The sequence below is a fragment of the Tripterygium wilfordii genome, chromosome 13 (genome assembly GCF_013401445.1).
Source record: "Tripterygium wilfordii isolate XIE 37 chromosome 13, ASM1340144v1, whole genome shotgun sequence".
NCBI lineage: Eukaryota > Viridiplantae > Streptophyta > Magnoliopsida > Celastrales > Celastraceae > Tripterygium > Tripterygium wilfordii.
In genome coordinates, this window is record NC_052244.1 from 15,564,191 (window position 1) to 15,587,938 (window position 23,748).

Consider the following 23,748-nt stretch of genomic DNA (forward strand, 5'->3'; position numbering starts at 1 on the left):
AAACGAACCAAATTCGATCTCTTGCTTGCATCATGTGTGTGTGTGTGTCTGAGGGTGAGAGAGAGTTGATGAGGCTAAATGCATGGTGGTTATTATTCAGTAAAATGAAGCAGTACATGTTCAAATGGAGTATGGACATGATGTAGTAAAAGTTTTGATATCTAAAACAGCACTCACAGGAACTGTATGTGCTCAGCAAACACAGAAGAGCTGAGCAAACAGATACAGTGCATGAGTAGATGCAGTAAGTTAGATATCTACACAGCACTCGGAAGAAGCGAGTGATATGAAAAGCACATCGATGCCTAGGTTTACTCTATACAATATCTACTAAGCAGTTTTACTGTACTGGCTTGCTTATTGTATCTTTAACAGATATTAACAGAGAGCAGTATGACCACAAAACTATCATATCGATCAACATCAGACGACAGTAGGAGTACAACTATTTGAGACCTCAGCAGCAGCTTACTATTGCACCAGTGGGCTCCTCAAGTTCCTCGGCAACCTTTTCAAGCACAATTTCAATCTGGGAATGGTGAGAAACAAAATTTTCTAAGCATACGATTATTTCAAATCCAGTGATAAACTACAAATAACAACTGTGGTGCTTGTAAAAATGGACAGAAACCAGTAATAAGCATGTAAAAACAACCTTAGCCTTTGTAATCAGGCGGCCCTTATCCTCATCCTTTAAGGGAATTGTAGAGGTCTCAATCTCTGTAACATTTTCAATTACAGTGAATTCAATTAAACTGAGAATCAAAGGAGAATTAATAGGTGTATTAAGCATACTGGGTTTCATTTCTTACTTTTCAGAGTTGCCAGTCCATTTTCTTTCAGAATCTCAGAAATTGTGACAACAGTAGGAATAGCTGGATACAATAGCAATAGATGTCAGTCGATTCTCAGACAATGAAAAACAATTCAAGGGAATTTCTTTCGGAAGACCTAGAAAAACATTTTTTTTATGTTCACTTTCTACCATACTCAACTCCTTAACTCATGTAATCATAAAAAGATCAAATTGTTTTTCGATTGGAAAACCTACTGAACTTCATGCATTAACCACAAATTTATTTCATTCCATAAGATACAAGAAAGTGAATATCAGCATATGTAAACATTCAATCATAATTGGGGGATTCCTATTACTGCAATAATGCAGAAAGTAAATTCAATAGAAGATTATCCTAGATTGATAACTAAGCAGCAGAACTGTCCAAAACAAGAAAGATAAGAGAAAGATACCCATCCCCAAGGCAGAGAGCTCCACATCATTGTATTGATTGATGTACTTCTGAGACAAACAAAGAATTCCATTAGTGAAAATCTTATCAAAGAACATGTGTGCAATTCATTGAAAGCACTCTATCATCTGAGAATCAGAAAACAAATTCTATCACATTAATTCAATTAGATCCATTCATCATTTTCATTCAAGAAAACACGAAAACCCAATCAAATGCTGTCTCAGGGAACAATTTGTCCGCAATTTTTTGTAAAAGAGGACGTGAAACCTTGATTACTCTACCAAATCACAAATACATAAGTTCTTTAAGTATTTTCTCCCCAACCAAAAAGAACATGATTTGGCTGAGAAAGCAGGGAAAACCTTGATTTAATACAGCCAGAAACGCCAAGATCCTCAAACAGAAAATGCAGAAATCAAGTAACAAATCTCTATTATTACATTGATGATGACTTGATGAGAAATCTTTGCAAAAGAAATCGCACCCCTAATTACCCTAAATACTCTACAAAATCCCAAGGACACAAGTTCTTCGAGTATTTTCTCACCAGCCAAACAGAGCATGATTGGGCCAAGAAAGTAAGTGAAAACTTGGAAAATGCCGAAATTCAACATCTAGATACAGAAATAAACCAACTAAAATTTTCTAAATCAGAAAATTTTGGAATGATGAGAAACATCCGTGATACAAATATGATCGCACAGAAAGAAAAAGAAGAGAAACACAAGATTACATAGAAGAGATGATGCGCAACAATACCTTGGCAAGATTCAAGTAGAAGAGGAAGGGTTTCTTGGTGTTAGAGACTTGAATTCGGTTCTTCTTCTTCTTCTGAACCGACTCAGCACCAATAGTAGAAGCGATCTTTCCATCTAGATCTCCATCCGTAGAAATCTCCAGAACAACAAGCTTGTTGTCATCGTTGGCGTTCTTGCCTCCGTCAATAGCCTTAATCTCCTTTACAAGAGCCACGGCGGTAACCTCCATTGACGATTCTTTCTCTCTCTCTGCAAAAGGCGGGAAATGTTGTTAAAGTGAAAGGCTTTGTGAATGCGGTTATGAGTGTGGACTGGCACTGGGGCGGTTTTTATAGTCTATACCCAACAGCTGAGGATGCGATTAGCGACTGACACGCGTCAAAGTGTTATTGGTTAGGGTTTTAGGTTAGTTATCTATGGCGGCGCCTGCCGTAACTGCATTGGAACTGTTTACTTGATTCGACAATGTGGGTATTTTGTGAGTGCGATCTGGGCCAAAATCATTAATGGGCTTTTATAAAATAAAGCCCACAGTTGATTTGCTAAGGGCCCAATTAAACGAAAATAGAGTCAGGCAGACTGCCTCAGCAAAATATAGAGAAATGGATGATTAATCACCTGTAGCACCCTGCTTGAATGGGTAGGATCACAAACCTCTATCATGTCAAATTTGGTGATTCTGACATGGATTTGGGGACTCGACAATAGCTCACATGGATCTTGATGAGAAGATAACCTGGCCGTTGACCCGTGGGCTCGGCTGTATGCAAGGGCGGATTTTGGCCCTACAGGTCCTTGCATTCAACATTGTTGCAAAACGGCAGCGCATGATGATTGCCAATTTCGCAAAATTGAAACGTTTTTGCCTGAAAAATAATTTTGTAATATTATAGGCCCTTATTTGCAATCATCTTTTCCACTCATGTTAGGGACTTGGGTTTCACTGATGCTCTTGATACGAATATCGCACAAACGAAAACCCTAGCGGCCACAGAGTGAGAGCCATTCCGACTGAGAGCTTCTGATTTCGGAATTTAATCCAATTATGGTGTGTTCTGACTTCATGGGATTGCATCTTCGTGTTCTCTATATGTCTCTCGATATATAATTGCTGATATTGGTGTTTTACATGTAGGCTGATGTTGAGACAGACGTGGCGGCGGCTGGACTGCCTAAGAAGAGGACATTCAAGAAGTTCAGCTTCAGAGGCGTTGATTTGGATGCTCTCCTCGATATGTCCACAGATGAGCTCGTGAAGCTCTTCCCTGCTCGTGCTCGCAGAAGGTAGTCTTCCATGATTAACATTTAGCTTCCCGTTTATCTTGTTTTGCGAAATGGATTTAATTCAATTTTTTTTCTCTGGTTGTGTTGTACTCCACAGGTTTCAGAGGGGTCTCAAGAGGAAGCCCATGGCCCTGATCAAGAAACTTCGCAAGGCGGTAATTATTCCTCTTACACAATGATTTTTTATGTTGTGAGATCCTTATTAAAGAACTAATTAGGGTTATTTAGTTTACTTCCTAGCTCTTGGATGTCCTGTGCTTAGATGTGTGTTTAGCTTGGTTTTTATGTGCTTGCTGAAGATGGAGAAATTTTGGATGCTTCTTAAGTCAAATTTTCTTTTCACCAAAGAGAATGAATACTTGTGTAAATTAGCTTGAGTTCCGCCACACCTTACTCATATATGGATGGCGTGCTACTTCAACAATGCTGATAAGAAATTGTGTGATTGTTCTGGTGCTTGCATGTTTGTGAGTGCTGATTGGATTACTTTTTTCGAATGGAGATAGATGATTGTGTGATTGCTCTAGTGTGTGTTCGTCATTAACTATTCTATGTTGTAATCTTCCTTTGCTCTCTGACACCTTGATTTTCCTTTGATGTTGTTTGATGGAAGCTCTAAAGTGGTGCTTATTTGTTCAATATTTTGATATTCACTATGAACTTTTGTAATTAATTTTTTTTTGGGATAATTATTATTAGAATTTCACAATCATACGTCTCTTTGATTTTCTGGATCAGAAAAGGGAAGCTCCCCCCGGTGAAAAGCCAGAACCAGTCAGAACCCACCTGCGAAACATGATCATCGTCCCTGAGATGATTGGAAGCATCATTGGGGTGTACAATGGCAAGACCTTTAACCAGGTTGAAATCAAGCCTGAAATGATTAGTCATTACTTGGCTGAGTTTTCAATCTCATACAAGCCTGTTAAGCACGGCAGACCTGGTATTGGTGCTACCCACTCTTCGAGGTTCATTCCTCTTAAGTGAAGTCTTTCTGGCAGTCTTCTTGTTTTTGTTCATGAAAGACGGTCTTGTTATTTTAGTTCATAACCATGTTTGGGAAAACATTTACTTTGATCAAATTTTGTGCTACTATCCTAGATGGTTGATGACTTCTTATGAATTTGAGTTTATAGTCCAAAACTATAGGCCCAAGACCATGAACTCTTGGCCCATGCTCATGCTCATACCTCTGTAATTTGGGTTTAAGCCAAGTAGTATTCTCAAATGGTAAATTTTGCTGGGGATATCACAAAAACATAAGACATATCTTGATGAACTGTGGACTGAAAAACAATTAATGGATATGCTCTGTTCCAGCTTAACTAGGAGCATAATGCAATACTAACATCCATGCATAGTCAGGTATCAAGTTTTCCTCCACAAATTAATGGATGGGGCCATTATTCACCACATAGACCCAAATAATAAGGATCTGTCGACTACCTGTATATGCTACATATGCTATGTATTTGAAATTTAGCTCAGAACTATCTTTTAGTGTCAAATTTCCTACAAGCATGTTGAACAAACAAAGAACCCAACATGTTTAACTGCACGGGAAATGCACGGTGATACGGATTGAGCATGAGAATTGAAATCAGCGTAGGATTAACCAACTGCAACCACCATTGCAACATCTCTACTATGGCGGAGCTTTTCGGCCATATGACAGAATCATTATAAACTCTTTGGCTGAGCTGCCCACCGTTGTCTGTATACTTCCTGATTCTTGTGCTGTCTGCTGCCACAACTCCACCAAATTATGCAATTGCATTGTAGAAAGCATTGGTTGCCCTCGCAATGAGATTTCCACCTGAATGAGATGTAGCAGTGAGTTTGACTTTGTCAAATGCCATGGGCTTGTACTACAAAGATCTTAATTTTTATAAATAATATTACAATGCATTATATTGTTTTGCAATCGGTAATGCATGACTGAATCCTAATTGTAACTTAAAATCCTAAATAAAATTTACACCGCCTCTTAACCACTAGAAGTCTTCTGTCTACCACATAATTCCTTCTTTACATTTGGCACTAACTAAGATCGTAACTTTTACAGTTAATGAAGGAATGCAGCATAAAAACAGGCCCTAATTTCTTGTCAATGTTCAGAATGTTGTAATGAATACAATTACGCATAGAACTTGTTGAATATCAGCACTCGAAAAGTTTAGCAAACATAATTCCTGTAGTCTATTTTGCAGGAGACCACAGAGAAACAGTCAAGGCAAAGGGTAGATGTTTAACAATTGGCATGTAATTGGTTCACAGTCTATCAAGAGAAGGAAATGCATCAAATGGATTAAATGAGGAAGATGGTTTCTGAGTGATTTGCATATCCCTATCATCTTACCATTGATCTTTTGAAAAAAGAAGAGCAGCCTGGAGGAATCTACCAGGCAACATATATAAAAACAGACATTTAGATAGGGGTAAAGATGACGGTACCTCTGATTCGCTGGCAAGATTCAGCTTCTTCACGAGATACTTTTTGATGAATGAAACAGGCAAACTGCCATTCCTATAGTTGAGAGAAACAATCAGCACCAGTTGAACTACTTCATCAACAAAAGTTATAAGTAGCATCTCTGCTAGAATAATACTGGAATCATAAAGGCAGTTGACTAATCAGAAGTGGTTGAAAGTGTCATCATTTAAGTTTTCAGTTATAATCCATAAAAACATTTTATGGAGAAGAGAAAACGAGCAGATAAAACTTACTTGACTCTTAAGTAGCATGGAGATATTTGTGGCAAAGGTAAATCTCCTTCCCTGAAACCATTAATCAGGAAATCAGAACATAGTTTACGTGAGCTTACAATATCAAAATAGAACAGACGGATTAATTCTTTCGAAGTGCCAAAAGTATAAATTCTTACTGGTCATCGGAAGCAACTAATGAGAACCAAATTGGACTAAATCTTTGGCCAAGTATGCTGTTGGAATTAACAATAGATTGAGCCAAAATATTTGATCCCTCTGACGTTGCTCCTCTTCTTTGTCGTGATCTTTTAGGTCTAGCCAAACCTGGTGGATCAGGAGCTGAGTTGCTTTCTTCCCCATGAACTTTAGATTTATTTCTAAGTTGCCTTCTGCGGGTTTTGGGTGCTTGAGGTCCATTTTCATGGGCATCAGGTAGGCTCAAGGTGAAAGCAGTCTGTGGTGAATTCAACTTATTAAGCTCAATATTGGTTGCAGCTTCAACTAGGCGATTTAAGGGCTTCCAAGAATCAGTTATCTCTTCTTGTGATTCAGCATTCTCAGGCACGTGATCTATAGAAGCCTCCACAACAAAATTATTCTGCAGATGACAAAAAAAAAAATCTGACGCATTTAAGAAAAATTGCATGCCCCATTTAAAAGATAAAAATTGAAGAAAACCAGCATATCATAAGTTTATCGACCATAAAACTAAAAGATCCACAGTATTAAGTTCAAACAAACTGAAACTCGCTACTTTACCTTCTCTCTGTCAGTCAAAATCTTGCTTGAAATCTTAGAAGAGCTTAAGCACAGTTCTAAATCTTTCACAACGGTGACAGCCTCCTCTATGTTAAACTTCAGTTCTTTTGGGGCAGAATATTTCCCTGGGATACATTTTCCTATTCCTCTAGTTAGAGTAGACTTGACCAATCCTTTGGGCATGTTGGCTGCCAAAGAAGAAAGAGATCTCTCCTTTCTTCTGGTTGGCAATGGGATTGGCGGCACCGCTTCAGTTGCTTTTGCCTTTTGTCTATTGGAAGGGAAGATTTTGTCCCTTAGGTCTTGCAAAGTTTTGTCCGGCCTGTGGATTTCGCAAGAAGAAATGAAGACCAAAGATGCACTCAACTTCTATCATCTTTTAAGTTCTACTCTAATCTTGAAGATGATTTCAAATCTGATGTATAATGTCATTCAATTGACTATGAACTTAAAACGTAATATTTATGTAAGACAGGAGCTACCAAGCATAATAGTTTGAACATAAGGAGATAGGAAGAGATTTTTCACTCCTACGAACAAAGGGATCGCAATATTTCAGTCAAAACCATGATTATAAAATCATATAACGAATAACAATAACTGCAACAGATAAACACCAAAAAGGAATGGAAGGAAGGATCATCCATGGTCAACAGAATTACGCCATTTGATCTATGCTAACACATAGTTCCGCATAATATATACATCATATTGAAATGCATTATAGCTTTGGCTTGCCATTGTTTGCATATGCCTTTTTTACTTTCACAAAGAACCGAATGGAAAGATCATCATATTATAAGCCTCATGCCAACAAATTTTCAGGATTCCTGCAATATGGATTTCACAGGATTACCGTACTTAACTTTAGTTCACAGAGAGCACAATGAAAATAATACGATTTCAAAAAATTCCCAGAATTATGGATAGAAATACTGTCTCCACGAGGCAAAAGAATTATGCATATCTCAAAAATCAGTAGAGGAGGATTACAACGATGAGGTACCTAAGCTTCTGCAGTGGAGCACCACCGAGGTCGACTTTGCATACTGGACAGCTATTCAATCCCTCATCCGTAAACTTTTGATATATGAACTTCTTGCAAACTGTTTTGCAAAATAAAGATAGCATTCATAAGTCATCACTAGTAAAGCAATATAGAATATGGACAATGGATCCCCGTCCGCTTACAGGTTAAACTGAACTAGACTAAACTAATATGGAGATATTCTATTACAAAATAGCCCCAGAAAAACAACAAAAGTAGACCGAAATCAAACAATTCCAGAAGCTTATTGAGAGAAAAATCAGCAATCAAAGAGAAACTCACATGTATGGTGACATTCAGGTATTACAGTAGCGTCGGTGAAGGGCTTCTTGCAGAGAGGACAAGTTATGCGTCCAGCGAGATTCTGCAACTGTACCTTCACTATCTGGCTCCGCATCATCATAACGAACTGTCGCCGACACTGACAATCACACAATCAAAGTTACTTCACCGATTCGCTACAAATCACAGACATTCTCCACAAGAATTTCACAAAATCAAAACCAGAACGAACAAATTAAGCAGAATGACAATCAATCTCCGTCTTACTCTTATCGTGATTGATGCGCTCCATAACGGAGAAAATGGAGACAAATTTGGAGTTTTGTGGTTTGGTCTTGTTCGATTAGGAGAATGACTGTGCGATTGATGAACTTTCCAAGGCGAAGATGAAATAAGGTCAAACAATCACACCACCAACAACAAAAACACACAACTCTCTGTTTTTTGGTTTGTTTCGTTTCGTGTTTTTCTGTTTCGAATCTGACAGAGAAAAAAAAACGTGAAAAGCATGACGGTTGCTCATATTGTGCGCCGGGGGAATCTACATGCCGCTTTGTTTATTCATTTTTTATGTGCCGTTTCATCGGGACGGGAGTAGCGATTCATTGTGATTGTTGAGCTGGCGGCCACAATTTTTTTACTAGAATCGGCTATCATTTTCTTTTTAAAATAATGTTAAATCATTCATTTTTAAAAAATAATGTATTAAAATTTAGGAGTTAGAATTTAGGATTCGAGTATTTTTTTTCAATATATATACATATATATATTGGTAATTGAGGAATCACCCTCTCTAACATGTATTTCAAACAACTAAATAGACATAAATTTCTAGTTATCAGAATAATTCACACCATGCTAGTAATAGATAAGATTCGACCAAAAACCATAACAAAAATTTCACGAAGGAAATATTTCAGTTGATTAGTTTGAACTTCCAATATCAAACATCGTAAGTCCTAAGTTCGAAGGGATAACCAACTCGGATATTATTTAGTGATTTCAAAATCTATATATTCTAACATTATAAACGTACAAAATACTCAATAATATATTTAAATCATAATTTAAAATAATTTTGGAGTGAAAATAGTAACCGATTATAACTAAAAGAACTGTAACCTCTATTTTGGTTTGTCCGAGTTGTCGCGCAGCACATGGTGACATGTGTCCAAAACCACAAGGCGGCATTGGCGTACGTCAGTTAGTTTAGTTTGTACCATGTGAATGTCACGTGGTTATTATGATGAAGTGGTGGTGACGTCAAAGCACAAGTCAAACAAGGGAAGAACAGCCAGCTCAGCTGGCATCCTATTCCTATCCACCCCATAAAAAGCCCAATATAAAAATTAAAACCCTAGTCAAACAAATCTGAGTAAGAATGACTTAATGCTGATGTCATGATCAAGTGATATGAATGAATGGCCCCACATTATGCTTGATAGATGACCGTCAGATCTCTATCACCAGGTTTGTTGATTAAGACCAAAGAATGACTGCAGATATGGTTAGAAAGTGGGAGTATGAATGAGGTGTGTATAGGGTGGCTGTCAGCCTGTCACCAAATGTTTTCTGCATTTTTGGCACCAAGACAAGAAGAACCAAACACAATAAAAACTATCCTAAACCAAAACTTCCTCCTCAATCCTGACAAATTCTACCCTTTTTTTATAAATTTTTAGATGATCTGTAAAAGAATCAAAAAAAAACTTTTCTTTTTGTAATTAATAATTCAATAAAAAAAGTTCATCTGATTCTCCCAATTTCAAAGAGGGAGACAATTGGGATCAAGAAATTATAACATTTGTTGAAAGAAAAAAAAAATTCCTTTGAGAGATCAAGAGAGAGATAGAAGAAGAATGATTAGAGAATACCTAATTTTGCATTCAACTTATGGTTTGTGTTCACCAACAACACCGTATGATCGTTCCAGATTCGTTCAGTGTATGAACCCTTGTGTCGTTTTGATTTCGCTTACTTTTCCGATTTGTATTCACCAACGTCGTATGATCGTTCGCGATTTGTTCACAGTGATGAACCCTTGTGTCGTTTTGATTTCGCTCTCTCCGATTCATATTCACCAACGCCGTCTAATCGTTTCTCCATTCGTCAATAGTATATGAGTTTTTCATCGTTCTATTTTCGCCCTAAATCTTTAGTGATTTGATAATATCAATAAGTATCTCAATTTATAATCTAATTGATCCATTGAATTGACTACGTGTCATCGTGATTACGTGTCATTCCAATAGGAACTAAACGCATCGTTTTGATTTTGCTCAACTCCCTTCAATTATTTGATAATCTCAATAAGTATCTCAATTTATGTCTCTCAATTGTGTGATTGTGATTACACATCATTCAAATAGGAAATGCATTATTAATAGCATTAAATTGTTAAAATCGAGTTCTAATTGTGATATATAGTACTTTGAATATGTTTTTAGAATCTTAGTGATATTTTTTTAGAATTGGGGTCCAAACTAAAATATGGACCCCATTCAACCTATTGATGATTATCTGTTTTTCTTGGTTTACATTTTTCTTGTATACATTAATCCAAGAATATTCTACCATATGCACATGTTGTAATTGTATGGCAGTATCTGAAAACAGATCTTGAGGGCATCCTAAAGCGCTCATGGTATAAACCAAGTTTTTGTATAAGCAGGTTGAATTTAACTTCATAGAGCCAAAAGGATCAAAAGTTTAAAGAACGAAATACCTGGCCATTGACTTCAGGGTTCAGATTCTACCAGAACTATCGCTAATTTATTGTAAAATTTACTTGTTAAGAACATGAATGCTAATAACAAGATCCTATCTCCTTCCATCCCGTTACGATTTGTTTGTCCCACATTGCTTGGTTAAGCCGATGTATCCACAAGAACGGTATATCCAAAGCAGACACCTCCTGCCATCTACAGCTAAAACATGGGGATACTTTATATAAATTTATCCGGACCTGGAGGTCAAGAATGCACCCACATTTACCGCTGGTGCCTGGTTGATAGAGAGAGAGTCTCCTAGATCTGGTATGAATCCAATGTCTTTTAATCCTAGAGTAGTGTCCCATTTCGGTCTCAAAAATTCCATCTGAACAGGGTAAAAAGCTGACTTCAAGATCCAACTAAACCCTTGCGGCGAGCATAGGCTACAATCACCGCAAACAGAAGTGCACTACCTACTCCCGATATAATGACCACCTAGCAATGGACAAAAAACAATATCATTCATTGATCTGGAAAGGAAATTTTCTGTCTGAAAAGCAAACGTCGTCGGAATAAACTCTGCTTACCCATTTAAACATGTAACCATGGTCCATGTTCCAAGTATACGGAATATTCATGCCAAATATTGCCGTCACCAAAGAATAGATGGATACGCAAACAGTTCCTGAACTGAGAAAGAGCTCTAACTGCAGCACAATGCAGAACAGAATGCAAGAAAAAAAAATCAACAAAACATGTTTCATTGCTTGACATATCAAAAAAATTACCTAAAACAAGGGAAATAAATTAGTCATGGATATTGATGAATGGAATAGAAGAATAAAGAACCTGAATCAGCTGATTTCGATGATTATCAAGCTGCAAAATGGAAGCACAAGTTCTACTCAAATTTTTTTAATAAAAAATCCAGCCCTACAGTTCTTCCAATAAACTTCAACATTTCAACAGTGACTGAACAGCAAGAAAATAGGGAAAAAGCAGCCGGTTCCGGACAACCAGTTCAACCAAATTTCAACTGTGACTGAACAGGTGAAACTAGAATAATCACTAAATCGAGTTTATTTCTCCGAATAAAAGAAAAGTGATAAAAGCTAAAGAAGTTGAGTAGTCCGGTAGAAGAGAGGACCAAGGCGCACAACTTCTTCTAACAAAGTATCCTTTAATATTAGCTTATGGAAGAACAAAATGATGTATGCTGCTGCAACGTTCACCAGATTATACTTGAGATGTTCACCTAAATAGCTAATGGAGGAGTGATGTGATGTACACTGGTGAACCATACTCCAGACTGTACTTGACTGGTACACTGAAAATGGACCTGTCTCAGTGATTGAACTCCAAATTCGTTCCAGTTTCAACTGGTCTTCATTCTGTTTGACTAAAGACTGAAGATCAGTCAGAAAAATGACCACTTCCTGGTCTAGCCGGTCAAAGGTCTAGTTTGGTCTAAAATCATCTAGTATACAACTATCATAATGCATACCTGAATATTAATATAATCTTCTGTGTCGTCTATATATTCTCGCAGCTGCATATGTCAAATGCAGGAAATTAGAGAAGCTCAGTTGCTGGCAAAAATAACTCAAAGTGATTATTGCAATAATTTAGCATAGCAAACAAACATCTCATTGAACAAAGCCCTACCAAAAAAAACTCCGATCAACTAGTTGGATGTACTAAAGACACATGAAGATAGAACATGATTACAACTGAAATTACATGCATACTGATTGAAAAACATTGAAGGAGATGACATTCTAGCAGACAAAGCACGGATTCAACTACCGCATCTAAAATCAGAGAAAAAAAAGGCATATTTGAAAAAAAGAATCAGTAAATGAAGATGGGGGGACATAATATGACAAACTTCAATGAAAAAAAAAGTTCAGCTGCTTGGTTACAAGTAACCACTGAGCCACATGTTTGCATGTTTGCCTGTTGGACACAAATAACTCTACATAGTGTAATTCAACATCATGAATCATCCATCACAGTAGCCCACTTCTCCATCTTCATGACATAAATTCGCTTCACAATGAATCGTTAAGGAATGTTTTGGGCCCATATTCTTTTCAAAGGTTTTTGGCCCATGATACGAAATATGATGAATTCAACTGATAGACATATAGCGTTTACCGTGGTTAATCTGTTTAAGGTCCCATCAATTTGCATGAAGTAAGCCTGCAATACATTCCATGATTTGTTTTAGATTCCAAATTTCAGAAGAAGAAAAAAAATCATGAATAATATAATGCAAATTATTGATACGACCTCTAGCAACATTTCAAGCTCCTCCACATCATTCTCATCTCCACGAACTGTTGCCACACTTGCTCTACTAGCTCTGGAAATCTTTGAGCCAATGGTAGGGGAAGCAGGAAGCCAATTGGCACCACCTGAACCGCTAACTGGTGAAGATGCCCCAGCCAATTTTCTTGACAAGTACAGATCAGCCATATCATCATCGTCGTCGAGAAGCTGTTCTAGTTCATCCCTCACCTACATTAAGTGATGAGCATGGTCACGTATTGGTCTTGCATAATCCACCTAAGCAATCAGCTTGTTGTGATGTGCATTTTAAGATATTGTGGAAATTTGTCTTTATTATACCTCATTGTAGGAGTTTACAATTGTATATTGTTTTAGTTAATATATTGTAAATAAGGAGATTCGGGTTAACTTTAACATAAGCCGTGAAGTGTACTACATCAATCATTTGTATGACAGAAAATACTGAAAAACAGATAAATGGATACAATATTTTGTTCCAAATAACAAAAAAATACTTTATAAATGAATTTGCAATTGGTTCCTATGGCTATTCTTTGGTGCTTATGGAAGGGGAAAAAAAAGGGAAAACCTTAGACAATATAGAATCTTTCATTTATGTTCTTGTTGAGAGTATTTGTTCTAATTTAAAGCTTTGGTGCTCTACTAACAATCTTTTGAAGGCTATATGTATTGCCTCCTTGTAACCTTAGTGCACATGCTTGGGGCATATGAATATGTATATTAATATGTGGACACTTCACAAATAGTAAGGATTTGTAACCACAATATTTAGCACATCATACACACACATACCTTTTGAACCCGTGCAGTCAACCTTGTCATGGCACTCTTCAATTTACGAACCCTGTCCAAGTTACGACTACTTATCTGCATGTTAAGCGATTTACAAAGAGTCACAATCATGTTAAACCAATAAATACTTTACCGGAAATTTTAAAAAGAAATACAAGAAAAATGATTCTTCTTAAGTTGAAAAGAACAATTGACCCAAAAAGCTAGAACCAAACAATCCGAAAACTGCTCAAAGGATTACTTACCTTGGAGGTAAGCTCATCTAAAGCAGGATATGCAGCAGTTTCTAATTCCGTTGTACGTGCAGCTAGAAAACTACATATTGCTTCCAATGCTACCTCTAAGGCTCGAAATTCAAAGGGAGATTCTGCAATGCATATTCTACATTATTCCACTACTGTAGAAATATAGTAAGAAGAAACAATATCTCGTCTTAATTGGTCATATTTGAAAATGAACAAATAATGCATATTGATCACATGAATTTGACTGGCATTTTAACAATTGAACCATATAATCAATCTGACATACCATCCTCTTCACACACTTCAACATCATTCTGCCCACCAAGGTACTCTGTTTTGGAGTTTGCGTTTACAGGAGGCAATCGCCTTCGGAGCTCTTGAACAACTAGGACAACATTTTCATCCAGCGGATCTCGAAGCAGTACCTGTTCAATATCATAGATATAGCAAATTAGCAATCACATGGAAGTCCCCCAAGTTATTTTCTTATTGGAGAAATCAAGGAGTGGACGAAAGTTGTTTGCATTTTAACCAGGGTCAAATCTGTTGTAAATTTGGCTGGAACTGCAAACATCAATTCATCACTTATTATTTCTTTGCTTGGAATGGAAAATCCACAATGATGGAAAAAACAAACCAAAATCTATCATATATTTCCTGAATGAACAACCAAATTACAACTTTTTTGAAAATAAAATAATACTCTGGAAATTTATTAGGTTTCATTTCAGTCAAATCAAACTCGCTCAAATAACTAGCATAAAGCAGAAAAGAAACGCAATCAAGCGGGATAAGACACACCTCCTCAGCAGTTATGATCGCCTTTATATGCTGCAATCACATGATTCAAACGCATTTCATTCACTGCACTGCAATCAACAACAAAAAACCAACAAGAATTGAGGAGAAGCATACGAAGGAGTGACCTCAAGATTCAAGATGATGGCGCCATCACGGCCGAGAATGGTGGAGGGGTAGGAGAGGAGGGGGTCGAGGATGCGGAGGTCGCGGGCATGGATGAGGACGTGTTGCATTATGTATTGCTTGTCCCACTCTTTTGTGATCTCGTTCCCCGTATTGTCGAGAATCATCCAGCTCGTCTTCTTCTTGACATTCGTCGCCGCCATTCCTCCACCAGCTGTCGGCAGCAGCTCCGCTGGCACAACAACGTATCCGTCCTTTCCCATCCTCCCCCACCAGATTTCTCACATCTTATTTATGTTTTCTTTCCAAAACAAAACGAAGGCGGTTAAAAGAGGCAACTCCCGTGTTTACTCACAGGCGCAATTATGGGGCTTCTGTTTTTTCTTTATTTACTCATTTATTTTTTCTTTTAGAGTTAATTTCATTGGACGATACTGTAAGATTGCTACGAGAAATTATCCAATAGTGATGAAGATGGTGCCAATTCACATGTAATTAGCGTATTTTTGAAATTTAAATTACAAACTACCTATTTATATCCTCAACTACCAACTACTCATATATTTGTCACCAACCACTTGTGTCAGTACCATTGAATAATTTCTCGAAATGCTATCATTAAATCACACATAAATGTTTTGAAATAGTCCATAATGATCCTCATAGCTTTGTCTTCACATCTTTCTCTGAGCGACGTGGAATAAGAGACTTAGCTCTGTTGTCACTAAGTAGATCGCCCAGTGTCACCAAACTTGATACTCCATAGCCATATTGCCCCGCTCACTCGAGTCGGGTGCTACAGGTGTTTTATTCTCCATAAAGGAAATTGAATTACAAATCTTTTGTGGATTTTGCAACTTGCCAACTAGACCAGAAACAGAACCTGTTAAAGCAGCAAAAAGGTTGAGAAAACCAAACATCAAATCCTAAGGTCTCCCATTATCCCCTCAGGCCATGACCAGACTGGTCCAAATGTCGAACTATACATGTTCTCCCTTTTCATTTAAAGATGGTCATCCAACGCTGGTCCAACAAACTTCCAAGTTAAATTAGAACAAAAACGAGTATGCGAACTTGAAAAGAAATAAAATAATGAACTCCATTCTCTAAAATCATGCAATCACAGTGACTCTCGCAAACCTCAATGGATACAAATAAAGCCTAAAATCAAACCAAGGAACCTCTGCTTTTACTGAATAAAGAGAAACTCAAACTCAACACTCGTCGTATCTATTTTGGTAAACCAGTCAGTCTCCTCAGCTCAAAAAAGAAGACTTCTTTTACTGTAACTAAATATAAACAAATGATTTATAAACAATATACACACACCTCTATTCTGCATTAGCCCTGTACTGCCAGGGTCTGCAAATGATCTATGAAAACTTCCAAGCTCAAATCATCAGTAAATATAACATCTAATCCTTCTGTATACGTTGAATTCTGAGTAACTGATGGATTTAACTTGGCTAGAAGAAACCTAGCCTGACTACCGTGCTGATCACATTTTATCAGTTTGGGTGCTGGAATTCTTTCAGCCACTAATTGCTCTGCATCAAGCTCTGGGGCTTCCAACAGCTTTCTCAGGTTTTCATGGTTTGGATCTTTGTGATAGCCAAGCTTCCTCCACTGAGCAATCTTGGACCCACAGTGAATAACCACATGGAAGTAAGAATCAAAAAGCAATATAGTATCAGGAGAGATCGAGCGAACATCAAGGAGCGCCGGAATAGGAGGCCCATCAAATGAATATTGAAAAAGTGTAGGTTGGATCATTATAAGAGAACCCACTACACCCTCACGGTTTAGCATCAGCCGGAAGAAAGCAGTCTCATCAGGAGTGGTGTTAAAGACATCAATAAATTGGGACCTTCTCAAATAGAACATGAATTGGGGGTAAAGGGAGAAGTTAGATGACAAATGGAAGGAAGATGGATCTTCCTGAATGTAATCGCCAAACTCAGATGTAAAACGAACAAGTGCATCATCAAGCCACCTGATAACATCTCGGGCATAACAACTCTCTGCACGGTTGATGGCTAGCCTAGCCATGACTACGGCTGCTGCTTCTTGATCAAATCCAGTAGAAACTTCCGATGACTTGCTCCCAACCCATCGTCTTGCAGCAGTTGTCACCCTCCGACGAATTCCCAAGTTCCCGTGCTGATATTTTGTTATAAACTGTATAAAAAATGCTGATCCAGGCTGGGGTTTTCGAGAATCACTCACTTGGAAAAAGAAAGCAATGCATGTTTTATTAGTGAGAGTACCCAACTTCCATATATAAGTACCACCCTCCCCAATTTCATTGTCGCTGACTAAATTATTCTTTTTCCGAAGAGAGAGACAAGGCCCAAGCGCTCCACAAATTTTTACATCTTCTGTTGTCACTATTTCAATGGTTGCGTCAAAATACATCTTCAAATGTCCCTCTTTGTCACGACTGAAAATGTACCGCAAACATTTTCTGAATTGATCAGACTCAAACGACTCCCCTAGCATCATGAATCCACCCGAGAGCTCAACAGGGACTTTTAGCTCTGCTGCTCCAACTTGATCAAGAGAACAAGCAAATAGATCAAGAACAACAGCAGTATCGGATAATCTCTGTGACAAACGCTTGTAGAAGGAGCACGACTTTCTGTAGTATGGCAAATGACCATTTACAATGTCTCTGTGAGTTCTGATGGCTTTACTAAGATCTGCATCTACAATAGTTCCAGGACCCAAAGTTGCAGGCCCAGATGTGAAGACCATGATTCGGGAGCCTGTATTATTAATTAGGCATCCTTCCAAAAGTCCAAGTGCAGCTGATATGGCCGCTCCTGTGCACCTTTGAGGTCGATGGCCTGGCATGACTTCTGATGCATTAGAAATTTCTTCAATTGCAGTGGTTACGTTGAATTCACATTCAGACACAGTTAGCAAAAAACCATGCTTTTGGACTACTGGTATCTTCCCAACATGCTGTTGCTTAGTACAACTAATGCCCAGAAACTGTTGTGTCTGAGGATTTAGTAATGAAAGAAAATAACAAAACATTATAATTTGATTGAAGTAACAAGAATAAAGAAGGACTGACTAGTTCTTAGCATTTACTGGCAGAAAAAAATGGACTACTTATTAATGCAATCAAGCCATTCAATTTTAGCAAAAGATTTCTAGCATTTCAGAATATTAATCAAAAAGCAGATTTATAACAAGAACACTAGAGCTCAGCTCAAGATGGTAAAGTATCTCTAAATAAATGAAATTGAAGCTCAGTTCTTACCTGCTCAGCTGAAAGCTCACGACCGCCATGAAGAACCACAACCCTTGAGCACTCCCCGTACCCAAGATCATGCACCTTAACCATGGAGTTAAATGTAACCAGCCCCACCAAAGTGCTCTCTGGCAACTGCTCCACGACCCGTAACAACTCATTCTTGACAGCACTCAACTCCTCCTCCGCCATACACTCATCCACCACGAACACAAAAGCAGGTCCCGCCCTCCTGACCTCCCCACCGCTACCTCCACCGCCAACCTGCGCCAATGAACCCACCGATCCCATCGCCGACAGAGACCCGGATGAAGAAGAGTACAACCCGGACCAATTAGGAGTAGTGCCATAGAAATTGGAGGTGGAATTGCGAACAATCTCGTACTCCACTGAACTGTAAGTGGGGAAGAGCTCAGCAGGAAGGTTAGTGTCAGTTATGCCGGCGTAGGATCTGGGGAAGGGGTTCCGATTATAGCAAAATGGACAGCACCAGATACGGGACCGGTAGTCAACGCGAGCATAAGGATTCAAAACGGCACCGCATTTGGTACATACGAGGGGTTCGTAGGAGAGCAGCGGAAGCTCCGACAAGTCAGACTGCATCAGTGGCGTGCACATGATGGCAAGAGGGAGTACGAGGGACGTGGTCTCTGTTTTGGTCGTCGGCCATGAGTGCCATGTCCACCGGAGGCCCTCGATCGCCTCCAATTCCACGAAATCCATTCTTAGATTTCGATGATGCCTTCTACTTTACGTGGGGGTTTGAGTAATCAGACATTCTCGATGATTTTATTTAAATTTTTAAAAGTGTTGCTATGACAATTGACAGGGATGTATGCTTCTATGAGGGACAGACCATGGTTAGTGGCAGGTTGAACCAGTATTTCATTGCCACGTATCAAAGTCCTCCCGATTATTGCATTCGTGTGACTGGGTCTGGGCGGTATAGATGTAAATGGACCGGCCCGGTACAGTCCACTAGTGGGCCGAGGCCTGGCACGGGCTGAACCAGACTACGAAATATTAAAATAGAGACCCGGCTTGTTGGCCCGCATACGAAAAAGAGAATTAAAGCGCAAAATGCACACAGAAATCAGAAACAGAAGCTGGTTTTAAATTAATTATTGCTCATTCAAAACTTTCTCAACAACATGGATACGCAGAATTCCCCAGATTTTGGGGGAGGTCAACCTGCATTATAGGGTAAGGAAACAATTCCTTCACACCTCTAAAACTAAATTTTACTTATCGAAAGCCAGGTGTATATGTGGTTGCAACAGAGGAGAACCAGGAATGTTAACAACACTAGCAAGATGGTATCATTTTTAGCAAAACCTCACTCCTTCACCACCACTTACAACCTCACCGATGCGACGAGCCTTGTAAGAACTTTCCTCCAGGATCTGATGGGCTGCCTCCGGGCTCACAACAGCAACCATTCCGATTCCCATGTTGAAAGTTCTCCTCATCTCAGTATCAGTAATTTTTCCCACCTAAATTAAAACCAAAAAACCGGAAGAACAAAAAAAATATCAACAAAAACTTCATAGAGGAGATAGAAAAGGAGAAATAAACTGATGGGAAAACAGTTGCAGACATATCTCATGAGAGTTCATTCAAACAGGCTTCCAATTCGAATTCCAAGATAACAAGTCAAATGAACTCTACCTGTTGGATCCATTTGAATACGCCTGGGATTTCCCAAGAGTCGTTATAGATGACAGCACCAAGCCCATTAGGAAAAACACGAGGGATATTGTCTGTAAAACCTCCACCAGTGATGTGGGCTAACCCCTTCACACCTCCCTTTCCGATTAAGTCAAGTACCTTTTTTACCCAAAAAAGAAAAAGATGAAGACTTCAACCAGAATGCAAGATCACTAAGCAAGAATAATAATATTAAATAGGGATTGACGGAGAACCTCTTTCACATAAATGACAGTTGGAGCCATCAAAGCTTTGCCTAATGTTATATTTTCACCAGGCAGTTGATCATTTAGAGAGAGGCCACTTTGAGCCAAAACCCTGTAAAGTTTTTATAATGAATAAGGTTAAGGATTTTGGCACGAGGTTAGAGCAGTCTTAAAGAAAGCAATTGCAGAACCATGTTTTCACGTGGGTGACAACATCATTAGCATGGGCATTAATTAAGCCAATATGGGGGAAAAAAAAGAATTTGTAACATCAGTAACCAACCTCCTCACAAGTGAGAAACCATTGGAGTGCACTCCACTGGATGGCAGACCAATGAGGATGTCACCAGCAACAATGTTTTTCCCGTCAATAACGGCATCCTTCTTAACAATGCCAACCGCAAATCCACTAAGATCATATTCACCATTTGCATAAAAATCTGGCATCTCTGCAGTCTGAAATGTGCAAACACAATAATAGGTGTTAAGCACCACTAGTCTGAGATATAAAGAAGGGGGACATGGTAGAGAACTGGAAAGACCTGAAGCAAACAGAGTAGAGAACAAGAGAAATAAGGAAGCCCCCAATACATACAGTTGGCATCATGTAGAATTAGCATGGAAAAATGGCATAAAGTAGATAACTATGAGAAGTCAAATAAATAGTCTTACAAGAGGATGAACAATTCTTAGCTGCCATTGTATTCAATCAATTAAAATTCAACACCATCAGTAATATATTCAATAGTTTTCTAATCAAATTTCTCTTGGTAGTCAAAACGAGAATACAATATGATAATTTATTCAAATGCATTCATTGACACTAAGCAAGTATAAAGAAAATAAATAAATGAACATACCTCTCCCCCTAAAAGAACACAATCAGATTGTTGGCATCCATCAACAATACCTTTTATAACCTAAAAACGAGAAAAGAATATTAGTGCTCAATCAAAGCATAAATCTTCGATCTATATAACTGAATATCATGCACCTTTTCGGCAAGGTCAACGTCAAGATGGCTAGTAGCAAAGTAATCAAGGAAAAATAAGGGCTTTGCTCCGGAAGTTACAATGTCATTGACACTCATGGCAACCTGAAGCAGAAGCACATAGGCATTTAAGTAGTTAATTACTTAAAAGTTCAAACCAATGCAAGAAACTTAATTACTAACAAGAAGGCATATCTCATCTATATTGAACCTTTTACCAGATCAATACCAATAGTATCATGAATTCCAGTTTCAAATGCAAGCTTAAGTTTTGTACCCACACCATCCGTGCCAGCGACAAGGTACGAATCACCTGTTTAGAAGCATTTCAGAAAACTTAAGCACGAAACCAGTGATAGAGAACAAACCCAATACGATTCCTACATCAAAATTTTCAAACATTTTCCACTTGAAAAAGAAATCCAAACTTTCAACAACAATTCTCTATCTAGCATCAGGCCCCAATTTAAGAAAATTAAAACGAGAAGGGGAAAACAATAGATGATACAGAAGATGAGTAATACCAAGAGGAAAAAGACCCCCAAAGCCTCCAATTCCAGGGGCCATCTTAGCGATTCTCCTCACAAGCTCCGACCCAGCGTCTATATCTACGCCCGCATCCTTATACGTAAGTCCGGTATCCGTACTACTAGACTTAACGGTAAATTTATCGTTACTAGGTTTCGACATCGAAAGTACTACGTGGCTATTGGTAGCTCTCGCAGAGAAGCAATGAAAGGCAGCAGAAATTTGTCTCGTACGTCGAGATTTTCGAACAGAACCTGCAACAACAGCACAACCAGACAGCTCCGAGGCTGTCGAGAAGGTGGTGGTGGCCATGGCAGAGACACCCGAGGGAACGAACTTACAGTGAAGATGTTTAGTATAGTGAAGATTAGGGCTTTGGGGTTTAGCCTTTTAAGTTGAGTTACGGGAGGCTTACGGATCCCAGGTTATGGGCTATGCCTTATTGAACAACCCAAACTGGCCCAAAGTAATGGGCCTGTATTAATTACCAGGCCTGAAAGAAAAAGAACTCTAGGTGGGCCGGTATTAATTCCCCTCCCTGCACCTCCAGTCATTACTTCAAAATCAAATGGCTCCATATTTAGCAAACTGGGCCTCACCCCATAATTGGCCCAATAGGTGACCATTAAGTATGGGCCTCAACGAGCTGGATTTCAACCCAGTATCTGCCCAATAAGTGACCAACGAGTTCGGGCCCTAGCAGGCTGGGCTTCAACCGAAAATACTGTTTAATTTTGTTCATGATATTAATTGTACCTCTCAGTAGGATGAACGATTTTTTTTATTTTTTTTAAGGAAGGGGATGGGGATGGGGAGGCTCAAACTCGATACCCTTATGAGATATCACATATATGAATATTATCTGATCTATTCGTGACGAATTCTTCCAGAAGATGCAGTTTATATTAATACATGCATACTCGTAAAATATGATTAATTTAATACTATGGTTATATTAATATCATATTTTCTTTTATTGGTCATATATTTTACGAATCATATGATAAACGAAAGTGTACAAGACAAAGGCCATAATGATCACAAAATTAATCAAATAAACAAAATTATACATTTCATCATAGCCAAAAATAATACTTGAGAACAAGAAGCCAATCGAGGGCAAGAAAAATAAAAAAAAATTATATTCCATCACATTTAAAGTATATGAAAGTTGCATTAATCTAAACAATAAACCGTACTAAACCCAATAAATAAAAAAAAATTAAAAGAAAACTATAATTTTTTTTCCTTATTATTTTTAGGCAAATTAAAAGACCAATCTATCACAAAAACCCTAGACTAAATAACTGGGGAAACTAGGCAGAGTATCCCTCTTCAAACGCCTAGCCATCTCTTCAAGACGGTGAGGAGGAACAAAGCCAGTGTTCTTCGTATTGGCAGCCCACCTAGCAACCCTATAAGCCCAAGCATTCGCTTCTGGAAATACAAGACGAACGCCACCACCAATGCACTTATCAAGACTCTTTGCAACAACTCTCACAGAGTCAATAATCTTCTCGCCCACCATACCCGCCATACCCGGATCATAGCGATTATCGTTCATGGCAGTGTTGATGCCATGAATAACTTCTCTCGCGTCGCCTTCGAGAACTATAAAATACTTGTCTTCCATGCTCTTACCGCATTCAATGGCAGCTCTCGCAGCTAAAGCCTCTCCCACGACAGTTGGATCATCTATTGGGAGTTCTGAATCATCTTTTGGGAGTAAATCTGAGAAAACCAAGACTAATTCTCCAACAGAATCCCTGGCTACAACTCCCACTGCCCAAAAGGTTGGAGCGGAAACGACGTCGAAGTTGATTTTGATCCACCCTGGTGGTGGAGGAACCCATGAATTAATGCATCTGCGAATCATACTGTCTTCGATCGATCTTCTGCTAGTTTATGATACTGATTGATATATATATATATATCTTCCGAGTAGTAGAAACTAGAAAGAAAAGGTTGGAAACTTTGAA

General features: G+C 38.4%; 7 protein-coding genes across 8 annotated transcripts; 1 reads left to right on the plus strand and 6 right to left on the minus strand.

The window, feature by feature from the left end:
- Nucleotides 1–30: 30 nt before the first annotated feature.
- LOC120013800 (uncharacterized protein At2g34160-like) lies at nucleotides 31–2,341 on the minus strand. Its single transcript, XM_038865733.1, has 5 exons — nucleotides 2,013–2,341; nucleotides 1,252–1,300; nucleotides 813–875; nucleotides 656–720; nucleotides 31–529 (listed from the first exon to the last, which is right to left on the minus strand). The coding sequence occupies exons 1-5, from the start codon at nucleotides 2,238–2,240 to the stop codon at nucleotides 458–460; spliced, it is 477 nt and encodes a 158-aa protein (XP_038721661.1). The 5' UTR covers nucleotides 2,241–2,341; the 3' UTR covers nucleotides 31–457.
- A 578-nt stretch (nucleotides 2,342–2,919) lies between these two features.
- LOC120013801 (40S ribosomal protein S15-4-like) lies at nucleotides 2,920–4,414 on the plus strand. Its single transcript, XM_038865734.1, has 4 exons — nucleotides 2,920–3,059; nucleotides 3,147–3,295; nucleotides 3,393–3,450; nucleotides 4,034–4,414. Exons 1-4 carry the CDS (start codon nucleotides 3,057–3,059, stop codon nucleotides 4,280–4,282), a joined length of 459 nt encoding a protein of 152 aa, XP_038721662.1. The 5' UTR covers nucleotides 2,920–3,056; the 3' UTR covers nucleotides 4,283–4,414.
- Nucleotides 4,415–4,561: 147 nt separating this feature from the next.
- LOC120013799 (E3 ubiquitin protein ligase DRIP2-like) lies at nucleotides 4,562–8,584 on the minus strand. The gene is made up of 8 exons (XM_038865732.1): nucleotides 8,361–8,584; nucleotides 8,094–8,232; nucleotides 7,770–7,869; nucleotides 6,764–7,085; nucleotides 6,181–6,602; nucleotides 6,023–6,073; nucleotides 5,750–5,822; nucleotides 4,562–5,111 (listed from the first exon to the last, which is right to left on the minus strand). Exons 2-8 carry the CDS (start codon nucleotides 8,212–8,214, stop codon nucleotides 4,941–4,943), a joined length of 1,260 nt encoding a protein of 419 aa, XP_038721660.1. The 5' UTR covers nucleotides 8,215–8,232; nucleotides 8,361–8,584; the 3' UTR covers nucleotides 4,562–4,940.
- A 2,196-nt stretch (nucleotides 8,585–10,780) lies between these two features.
- Nucleotides 10,781–15,410, minus strand: LOC120012113 (magnesium transporter MRS2-I-like). Of its 2 annotated transcripts, XM_038863391.1 has the most exons (11): nucleotides 15,081–15,410; nucleotides 14,956–14,985; nucleotides 14,441–14,579; nucleotides 14,155–14,276; nucleotides 13,910–13,984; nucleotides 13,097–13,324; nucleotides 12,962–13,006; nucleotides 12,309–12,353; nucleotides 11,654–11,683; nucleotides 11,392–11,511; nucleotides 10,781–11,299 (listed from the first exon to the last, which is right to left on the minus strand). In XM_038863391.1, exons 1-11 carry the CDS (start codon nucleotides 15,339–15,341, stop codon nucleotides 11,213–11,215), a joined length of 1,182 nt encoding a protein of 393 aa, XP_038719319.1. In that variant the 5' UTR covers nucleotides 15,342–15,410; the 3' UTR covers nucleotides 10,781–11,212. The 2 variants fall into 2 exon arrangements, with proteins under 2 accessions (XP_038719319.1, XP_038719320.1); XM_038863392.1 differs by lacking the exons at nucleotides 10,781–11,299; nucleotides 11,392–11,511; nucleotides 11,654–11,683 and adding an exon at nucleotides 11,721–12,203 and having other exon boundaries at nucleotides 15,081–15,409.
- A 745-nt stretch (nucleotides 15,411–16,155) lies between these two features.
- LOC120011744 (protein transport protein Sec23A-like) lies at nucleotides 16,156–19,126 on the minus strand. Its single transcript, XM_038862850.1, has 2 exons — nucleotides 18,347–19,126; nucleotides 16,156–18,081 (listed from the first exon to the last, which is right to left on the minus strand). Exons 1-2 carry the CDS (start codon nucleotides 19,058–19,060, stop codon nucleotides 16,420–16,422), a joined length of 2,376 nt encoding a protein of 791 aa, XP_038718778.1. The 5' UTR covers nucleotides 19,061–19,126; the 3' UTR covers nucleotides 16,156–16,419.
- Nucleotides 19,127–19,430: 304 nt separating this feature from the next.
- Nucleotides 19,431–21,785, minus strand: LOC120013286 (phosphoribosylformylglycinamidine cyclo-ligase, chloroplastic/mitochondrial-like). The gene is made up of 8 exons (XM_038865039.1): nucleotides 21,766–21,785; nucleotides 21,453–21,554; nucleotides 21,245–21,346; nucleotides 21,111–21,170; nucleotides 20,534–20,706; nucleotides 20,260–20,362; nucleotides 20,006–20,164; nucleotides 19,431–19,830 (listed from the first exon to the last, which is right to left on the minus strand). The coding sequence occupies exons 3-8, from the start codon at nucleotides 21,338–21,340 to the stop codon at nucleotides 19,663–19,665; spliced, it is 759 nt and encodes a 252-aa protein (XP_038720967.1). The 5' UTR covers nucleotides 21,341–21,346; nucleotides 21,453–21,554; nucleotides 21,766–21,785; the 3' UTR covers nucleotides 19,431–19,662.
- Nucleotides 21,442–22,081, minus strand: LOC120012655 (phosphoribosylformylglycinamidine cyclo-ligase, chloroplastic/mitochondrial-like). The gene is made up of 2 exons (XM_038864093.1): nucleotides 21,766–22,081; nucleotides 21,442–21,554 (listed from the first exon to the last, which is right to left on the minus strand). The coding sequence occupies exons 1-2, from the start codon at nucleotides 22,079–22,081 to the stop codon at nucleotides 21,442–21,444; spliced, it is 429 nt and encodes a 142-aa protein (XP_038720021.1).
- Between the last annotated feature and the right edge of the window lie 1,667 nt (nucleotides 22,082–23,748).